General features: G+C 36.2%; 1 protein-coding gene across 1 annotated transcript in view; it reads right to left on the reverse strand.

Moving 5' to 3' along the window:
• Positions 1-9479, reverse strand: part of nr1i2 (nuclear receptor subfamily 1, group I, member 2) — a 35808-nt gene extending 26329 nt beyond the window's left edge. Inside the window, exon 1 of the mRNA XM_077216746.1 lies at positions 9197-9479. Coding sequence (XP_077072861.1) covers positions 9197-9199 — 3 coding nt within the window. The 5' untranslated portion in view covers positions 9200-9479. The remainder of the gene's footprint in view (positions 1-9196) is intronic.
• Positions 9480-10353: the final 874 nt, after the last annotated feature.

A 10353-nucleotide genomic window follows, 5' to 3' on the forward strand; every position in this document is an offset into this window, starting at 1 on the left:
ACCAACTGGACCTTCTTTGCCAGTTTGCACACATTTCTTTGAAGGATTGCAAAAATATCGTCTGAATATCGATATCGAGATATTGAAAAAACATATCGAGATATTCATTTTTGTCAATATCTCCCACCCCTACGAGTACTTATGTCCTTTCGATTTCTTACAGGTTGAGTTGTTGTTACCCATTACACGCTAGCATTCTGCTAATGAACGCTGATTGGTCAGTAAAGGACTGATTATGACCAGAGATACCGCTTGATGGCATCGTGGCATCCGAAGCGGGACCAGAATGTGTGTGTGTATTTTCGGCGTGGTCGGCGTGGACAACAAAAAAAAAACTCTTCTAGCACTCTTCTAGTATTTACCTGTGTCAGCTGTGTTGTCGTAGCCTCGAGAGAAAAGAAAGTGCGCAGCGCGAAAGCACCAAAGTGACTGAAGGATTGCCGTAAAGCAGTATCTCTGGCCGTATGATGTGTATGACGTCATTGACATTTTAAAATACTTTTTAAAGCAAATAAGTGACTCTAAAAAATCTAACACCCAGCAGTGAGTAAGTTTACTGCGAGTGAAAGTTCTCCCCTCATTAGACATTCTCTGGACAAACCCAAACCGTTGGTTTAAATTTGACCATAACATGGGTTAAAAATAACCCAGGATTTTTACAGTATGGTAAGCCTATTATAAGAGTTTATATTTTAGACCTGTCAGGATGTGTCACTCACCAGTGTCTCGCCATATACGTAAACAGAGAAAAGTTTCTCCGGCTACTTTGAAGTGTGTATGGTCAAAGTCCCTTTAAAACAAGTCACTTCAGTCGGCGGCCATCTTTGAAACGCCTCTCGAGCCCCTTTCACAAAGAGATTCCGGAAAATACATGTGTAAAGTGACCTGGGATTTGACCCGGGTTTGTTTGACTTTGCCTCATTCACACTGCCAGTGATTTTCCGGAATCAGAGAGTGCGTTCACACACAACCCGTAAAAATTCCGTAAAGACACTTGACATCGTTGTGACATGTAATGTCTCAGCAGCATCTATAGTTTGCTTATGACCTGCGATTTGTCTCTCGAGAAACCACGCTTGTGCATTTTTTTCTCTGATTCAATCATAAACTAGCGCATTACGTACCGTTTCACACTGGCAAACAATCCCGGCTTCAGCGCCATCATTAAAACACGGGATTGATTAGATCACACAGCGTGCGTTCCGGGTCTGAACACGGCAATGTTACTAGGGTCCCCAACCCGGCATCAATCGCGGGTCGTGTTTGCGTTCACACAGAAGGTCTTCTGGCAATTTCCCGGGATCAACGTGCTGTGTGAAAGGGGCTTCGGTCATGCAAGTGCAACTCCTATCATTTTGAAAGGGGAAACATCAATTTCTCTAAGACAGTTTGCCAAGCTTACGATTAAATTTCATATTTGAAATAACCAATGAAATCTGACAACAACTGTCTCATAAATTTTGTTTCTAACCGCTCAAAACATTACAACATTTTTTTCAGGCTGGATCAAGCTAATGCGCATAAGCAGTGGAAGCCTATCTGACTGACTCCGGAGCTTCTAACGGCAGCTGCGGTGACGCAATGACTTTACCAATTGGTGATTAGAAGGCGGGGCTTATTCCGCCATATTGAGTGTTGCACTTTTCCCCATTCAAAACATTTCTAGTATTTGGTATGGTTTGGAAGTGGCAGAGGTTAGTTGTCACAACGAGCGAGAAAAAAAATGTGAAAATGTGATAATAAATATCTTTTCAATTATATCTTCTTCGCTTGATAAATCATTATTAATGTGCTGAGAATACTTTAATCTCTTAAAGGATTTAATCTCCAAAAGAAAATTTAACAAATTTAAGTGCAATAACAATTTTTTGTACATTCAATTAAAGAGATGAAATTAAAAATGAAAATTCTGTCATAATTTACTCACACCCTCATGTTGTTCCAAACCTGTTTGAGTTTCTGTCTTCTGTTTTAGATTACTTAGTTTGAAGAACGTTGGTAACCAGACAGCCGACAGCACACATTGACTTCCATTTTTTTTTTTTTCTACTTTGGAAGTCAATGGCTACTGTCAACAGTTTGATTACCAACATTCTTCAAAATATATATTTTTTGTTCAGCAGAAGGAAGAAACTCATACAGGTTTGGAACAACTTGGGGGTGAAAAAAAGATGACAACATTTGTGGGTGAACTATCCTGTTAGGCTAAGTACAATCTACAGGCTAGACTAGGCTACCATAGTTTAGTGTATTCGAAAGGCAATTACAGTAACATACTTCCATATGGGAAAAGCAACTTTACTGCATGTCCAAACAACAGAGCGCTGCATTTGAACAGCATGTTCTAACTGCAACTAGGGCAACACGTCTGAAACAGGCCAAAATACATGAAGCATTCCTCAGAGATTTAGACTAACAAACTGAAACACAGACTCAAACAAATATTGGGTTTCGGGATTTTGTTTTGTTTTTGTTTGATTAACTAAACCTGCTGTGATGCTGGTATCACAAGAAATCATGGAGAATAACCACAAACACTTACATTTGTGAGCTTACATTACAGGACAAGGTCTTCTTCCACAACAGCAAAATCTAATACAATAAATAATTATTTCCTTTAATTAAATAAAGAATGAAATACAACGTTGTTGCCTTTAATCAAAATTGTGCTGAATGTAAAATGCATTAGCCTCCTTCATTGTACTGCACAAGAAGTTCACACAGCCAATATCTTCTCTTTATAGATTTATTCTAATACTTTAAAGGGTCATGAAACCCCCCTCTTTCAGCTCAAGTCTAGCTCACAATCTTTTTGAAAAATGCAACTTAAATGGGCGTGGATGGCTGTGAGAAGAAGGGAGGGAGTGGGTGTGGCACGGCAGGGGAGAGGGGTAACTGTCATCAGCCAGCAGTGTTGCCAGATGTATGATAATTATTGTATTTGTACAATAATTTTGACCTCTGTACAATGTACGATCAATAATGAACAATAATTTCAGAGTTTTCAGTCGTTCGTCCAAACGCACATCCTACCGCTTCTCTCTCTGACCCCGAATCATTTCTCAGGCTCGATAATTATTGTATTTGTACAATAATTTTGACCTCTGTACAATGTACGATCAATAATGAACAATAATTTCAGAGTTTTCAGTCGTTCGTCCAAACACACATCGTACCGCTTCTCTCTCTGACCCCGAATCATTTCTCAGGCTCGCCCTGCCTGCACGCAAGCACGTACACACACACACACACACACACACACACGCACACACACACACACAGGCACCACACAGTGTCGCCCGGCCCGCACGTCAACACTACACATTCACAAGTCTCCCGCATTAAGCATACAATTGATATGTTATCGAAATATCTAAAATGTTCATAACGACCGCTTATTTAACAAAAGGCAAGTAAAATGACCAGGGTTACATTTTAGACACACACATCGCCTACCTCTGAAGGGATAGAAAAGTCCTCAGGACTTGGTACCGCATTACTCGCAAGACGTAACTTGCATTGGTCATTGACAAGGCCAAAGTCCACCATTCTCCAGTTCTCGAAGCTCTCTCGGGTAAAATGTTTGCGGCACACGTATTAGAAGTGTCCGTGGTTGATGGCCAACCAACCGCCCGGAGCCAGAGTCTAGCCCTGGCAGCATCGCCGGGAAATATATACAACCCACTTTGACTTTTGCACCACGAAAATTTTGCGTCCCATGATTGTCTCTCGCCTTTACTACGCGATATTACAGTTTGACATGTCTGTGGAAAGATCCACGTGGTGTCATGAATAATTAAGAGTCAGTGTCTCATTAATAGGGCTGGGTATTGACACAAATTTCACAATTCGATTCGATTTCGATTCACAAGCTTGCAATTCGATTCGATTTCGATTACGATTCGATTCAATATTGATTATTTTGGATATCAGGTACAATACATGGCAAATTTTCTCAAGGAAAACAAATCTCTTAACCAATGCTGTAAACTATGGGAGTCAGTTGTATCATTAAAATTGTTTCATTAGCCTACTATAGCCTAATATTAAAGGTAAAGATTTACTGATTTGTATACAAACAATTACACTTTTATTTATTTTTCTAATAATAAAGTTATATGAAATATAAATATTAAAATGGTGACTGTCATAAAAACTTGCCAGATTTATTCAAACATGCATTAAATATTGAAAAACATAAAATAATTATAAAATAACATAAAATGCATGTTATATGGTGCATATATTTAGCAAAATGCTCCTCTCTAGAGTTGATTTTTCTAGCTGACTAACGAGTTCATGGTCACTGGATATGGTTTTTCTGAGGTAAATGTGACGTTACATGACATTGTTTACAAGCTTTTTCACTGACGTCTTTCCTCGGTTGAAACAATGATTGAGCGATTCCATGTGACAACAAGGATTTCGATAAGTTATACTCTATCTTTTAACACACTTTCAGATGCTCATTCATGTTTATTTCCCGCTGTAACTGGTAATATTAAGGCGGAAGAGAAGATTATGTGTGCTCGGCGCTGCTGCTTCTCTTGAGCTGCGCCAGAGAGATCTCACGCCACAGCGCCAAAACGGTATTTATGTTTTTGAATTTCGTAAGAAAATGGACGTAATTTGAAATCTGAGACTTTGTTTCATATCAATAGTAACAAAGCACAAAGATTATTTCGTTTATTGGATGGGATGCGCGCTACAATGTTCCATTCATTCATCAACTGAAAACAGGATGACTAATCGATTCTTGGGATTTAAGAATCGATATCGGTTCGTAAAAATGAGAATCGATTAAAATCGAGAAATCGATATTTTTTACCCAGCCCTACTCATTAATAATTATGAGAGACCGATGAGTCATAAACACACTACACTGTGCTCTGCCACGTCACAGCCTGCGATAAAGATTTTAAACCCGGAAGATGAAAATAGCGGGGAAAAACTCAAATTTAACCATTTTCACCCTACTATTAAAACTAACAGATGCTAACATTGTCTTCAATGGTGTTCAACACACATACCTCTGTTAAAATCTCAGAATATTTGGTTTAGGGTTTCATGACCCTTTAGGGAAAATAAAACAAAGTAGCCTACACATGTCTTTGCTGAAAAAAGAAGTTATCAATCCCAACCAATCTATTCTAAAAAAAAAAAAAAGTTCAGGCAAAGAGTTAGTTCATTAACATCTCACACGTTCTGTTTTAGTTTGAATTAAATATTTTGAGCTGGTATGATGATATAATCAGAACATAAATCTGAGCATATATGCACACATTGTTTTCAGTCTGGCTTTCAGTGTGTTTTTTGGTGACACAAATGCTTAAAGCTCTGGTCTCTTTTGGAATCCTTTTTTGTGAACTAATTGAGCCTGACTCGTAAGTTTCTCCATAACTGAACAAAGTTGTGCTACTCTCGTGTCTTGTATCAGTCCACCGTTTATCTCTCTTTTCATATTTATGTGAGCAAATACGCCTTACAATCACCTTGGTTCTGAAAACTGTTTCCTACAGTATGGCCTTGGAAGACTTCAGCATTAATTTATGATCAACATAAAATTCTTTCATAAGCTTCTAGCTTAGAGTTTCAAGTTAAAGCAAGAAAACAAACACATTCACTGAAAAAAGGGTGCTGGATTTAGGCTACATGATTTAATCATGTACATCGGTTCCACACGAATCAATTAAGTTTAAGACACATAATTTGTTCACATAATTTCGACATCATGTAGTTTTTAAGTAACCCAATTAAGTAGTCTCAAAATTATTTTAATATGGTTCCCTAACAGGATTAATATTTTTGTGTCACATAGCCTAACTAGCTTCCAAACTCATAGCTATTGCAAAAGCATAACATTCTAAATGCTAAGCATGAACTGCTCTTTGAGCTAAGCAGTAATAACATGTGCTGTATCAGCCCACAGCCAAATAATTCCAACATAACATAACATTTTTGGACTCTACTCCTTAAGTCCCAAGCAATAAAGCATGCTGGGAACTACAATAGATTGGTTCACATTAACCCTAAATAATTTAATCTAGATTACACATTTTAAAGAATTAAATTATGCGAAAGCAAATAAATCAAGTTTAGAAGAGAAACACAATTTTGTTTGTGTAGATCGCGGAGTAAATTGGACAATATGTTTTCCTGTTTTTCCAGCTATGTAAGTTCAAGGAACCAGAAGAGACACAAAGAGCTGAATGAAAACTTAATTGGATAGATCACGCCAACATGAAAATTCTGTCATCATTTACCCACCCACGTTGTTCCAAACCTGTATGGCTTACTTTCTTCAGTGGGGGACAAAGTAAGATATTTTGAAGAAGGTCGAGAACAACAACTAACATACAGCCTAATGACTTCCTTATTATGGACAAACAATATATATATCTTATGTTCCACAGAAGATACTCAAAGTTTTGGAATGACATGAGGGTGAGTAAATTGTGAGTAAATGGGTGAACTATCCCTTTTAAATAGAAGAAGAACAGGGTACAGATTAATAATACTTTCATCACAGCTTTATATTGTTGCTAGGCTGATTCCTTTAACCCCCAATTGGACACTGGGGTCTATATGACCCCAATCGACTTTTCCTTAGTAAAAAAAAAATGGTTCCCTTCATCTCAGTGGAATAAGATTTTCTAACTTTTCCTACATTATCTATCTATACACACACAAAAAAACTGGGCTTGATTCGGTTGTTCTATAGGTATGTAAAAAAAAGGTTTACACTTCTGGTCTTCGGGGTCAATATGACCCCACATTGAAATGAATGGGAAAATCGAAAAAAAAAAAAAAAATTTTCATTTGTCAAAAAAAAATCAATAAATCCAGAATAAATCTGAAAATGTCCATACCGCAATGAAGTCCTGGTACTAGAGCACAAATGCAATGTGGAACGAACATGATCACTTGCACACACACGTTTACACGCACACAAACACACACAAAGGTGTGACTCCAATAGAAAGCATTTTTATTGAAATTGGCAAATAAAATCAATAATTCCTGCATAAATCTGAGAATTCTCACACATAAATGAAGGCCTGGTACTAGATCACTAATACAATGTGGAATGAACATTATCACACACACATGTGTGCCCACACAGACACAGACACAAATACACACACAGATAGAGAGAGGTGTGACTGCAATAGAGAGCATTTTTACAGAAAATGGGAAATAAAATCAATAATTTCTGCATAAATCTAAAAATTTTCACACACAAATGAAGGTATGGTATGAGAGCACAAATGTAATATGGAAAGAACGTGACTCCACACACACAACATACACACAGAGAGACACACAAACAAACAAAAAGGTGTGACAGCAAAAGAGAGCATTTTTATAGAAATTGGGAAATAAAATCAATAATTCCAGCATGAATCTAAAAATGTTCACACATAAATGAAGGCCTGGCATTAGAGAAAAAAACAATGTGGAATGAGCATGATTACACACACACACACACACACACACACATGCACGTGTGCACAAACAAACACACACAGACACAGGTGTTTATTCTTCACTCCTGTTCATATCCGCCTATAGCTGTTTGTTTTTTGTTTTTTTTTCATTTTAAAAATTAATTTCTTATTCTAAAGTTAATCATTTTATACATTTCGATTATTGAAATAATATGAAATTGCAATCAAGTATTTTCTTTTAGTGGTAACTTGTGGCATTATTGCAAATTTATTTGGCATTACTGCAAAATTTATATAGCATTATTGCAATAACAAGATACTTCAAAAGACCTCAAACAACAACAAAAATAATTCTAAACTTTGACAAAATACTGATTTAATGTATTTTAAGCGTTTAAACATATATATGCATAACAAAAGCTGTTATAAGAGCAGTAAGTCACATCCAGATAATGAATGGATCTCAATGGGGCCTCTGCTGGAAGTAGATGGTAATTACACTTTAAGGCTAAAAATATATTATCTACAAAAAAACATCTAACCAGAAAAATGGCAGAATTATGCATCTAACACCTAGATCAATATCCAGAAACAATTCCTATTTAAATTTGATCATCATTAATGTGTTTTTTTCATAAAAATTTAATATTTCATACGTATGCTAATGGTGTAGTGGATGAATTCTGCAATAAATAGGTAAAAAAGTACTTCATATCTCCCAAAACACAGCATTAATGAATAGATTAGAAGTAAACAAAAAAAATGATATATTATTTGTATGATTAAAAATGTATATTTTTATTTTGTATATTTTTTTATTTCAATTACTCTATCAATTGTTGGGGTCATATAGACCCCAAAGCCCTGAAGTGTAAACAGGAAATGAAGACCTTTTGAATGTAATTACACTTTTTTCTTAGCAGAAGCTGTAAAATAATATATTTATGGAAGTGAAGTTATTTTAACTTTATTTACTAAATTTTAACCACATATTTCATGTGCATATAGTTTGTAAGTATATCCAATAAGCAGGATAATGTAGTCAGCCTGTCACTACCACAAAATAAACCCTTTCTGGCTTATACAGGATTTGAATTTAATTTAGCCCAAATGAGTATGTTATTTCTAATAAATGTATTTAAGTGATGTATAAATGCTATATTACACAATATGACACACAGATATATCAACAAAGCTGTTATAAAGAGCTTCTGCCTACATGACTGTGATAGCATTTTATATAGGCTAGCTCGTTATACCACACATAATCCACACATTAAGCACTGAACAACTTCTGTGTGACTGAATAAACTGCTGCGACTAAATGAGCTCGAGAAATTATTGTGATAATAGTGTAGCCTACATTAATACCGACTCAAATAAGATAAGAGAAGCCAGTGAAGAGGCACGGGGTTAAAGTTAATCAACCTCAGACGACTGGACTGACGACTTTCACAGCCTCTGGAATAAATCGCGTTGATTATATTCAGCTGCTGAATAACTGTTTAAAACAAATTATAATGACAGCATAAGTTTGTAAAGCGCTCGAGTTGTCAATTATATAACCTTCAGACGACGCCTCAACACTACAGTATTTTAAAATCCCCTCAAACACACACCATACTGAAATGATTTCCCATAGTTTACAAGCGGCACCATTTAAGTACTGCAGGTTCAACACACAGTTGTTGACACGTCTCGCGATCCACTTTACTTTTGTAACGTTAAAAAAAAACAAAGGCACTTACCATGTCATATCAGCAGGACATTCACGCAATAGCTCAACATGACCATGCAGACCGAGCTCTGACATGAAGTCTCGGTAGGTTTCACATTTACTGAGTTACAGTCCTGATTTTAAAGCACGTATATAATACCCAACTGATCGAGGACTGACAGAGACTTTTACTTCCTGGTTACAGATGTCCTGAGAAGGACACGCTGACGGGAAAACAAGAAAACATGTCATACGTTCTCGCTATAGAGGCGAATGCCGTTGCTTATTTTAATCAGTCAAAAGGTCTGAAAGTCGAGAGGGAAAGGAAACAGAAAAGAAAACAACCAATCACAGGCGGGGCAAACACTATTTTTTTACATAGACAATTATGCAACTACTTCTAAGTAGGCTAGGTAGGCTACAATGTCTGTAAGCCAGCGCTGTATTGATATTCCTCAATCATTCACCTTTACTGCACTTTATTTGTTTACCTGATAGGGACAATACACATTAATTAACATTATAGTATAAAAGATACAAAATATAAACAAGCTGGATTATAACAACATTGCTAATTTACACCTATCAGTTAAACTTATGCCAGTATTAAACTGTAACCAATTAAAACATGAGCTGCAGAGGCTATAATCTTCATTTTGTTGATTATTTTAATTTGAGTTCTACAAGCAACGTAAATAAATGGAGCAATGCACCCTAACATAGTGGTATGGCAAGCCGTTTTAGCTTAAATTGTACCCAGGCTTACTCGTCGTAATTACATTTTTACTAGTAAGAATTCAATTGGAGAGCTCTACAATTCAATTCTTACTAGTAACAATTACAATTAGAGAGCTCTCTAATTCAATTCTTACTAGTAAAAATACAATTGGAGAGCTCTCTAATTCAATTATTACTAGTAAGAATTACAATTGCAGAGCTCTCTAATTGCATTCTTACTAGTAAAAATTGAATTAGAGAGCTCTCCAATTGTAATTCTTACTAGTAACAATTCAATTGTAGAGCTCTCTAATTGTAATTCTTACTAGTAATAATTGGAAAAGAGAGCTCACTATTCAGTGCCATCTCATTATGATAATCGTGCCTCATGTTTATTCATCTGGCGTATATATTGATCTTGCGTATTTTGATATATTTAGTAGGCTAATGGTACCAAAGATGTGTTGTGAA

This window comes from Siphateles boraxobius, unplaced genomic scaffold (genome assembly GCF_051911475.1).
Source record: "Siphateles boraxobius isolate OS27281-9 unplaced genomic scaffold, OSU_SipBor_1 7, whole genome shotgun sequence".
Lineage (NCBI taxonomy): Eukaryota > Metazoa > Chordata > Actinopteri > Cypriniformes > Leuciscidae > Siphateles > Siphateles boraxobius.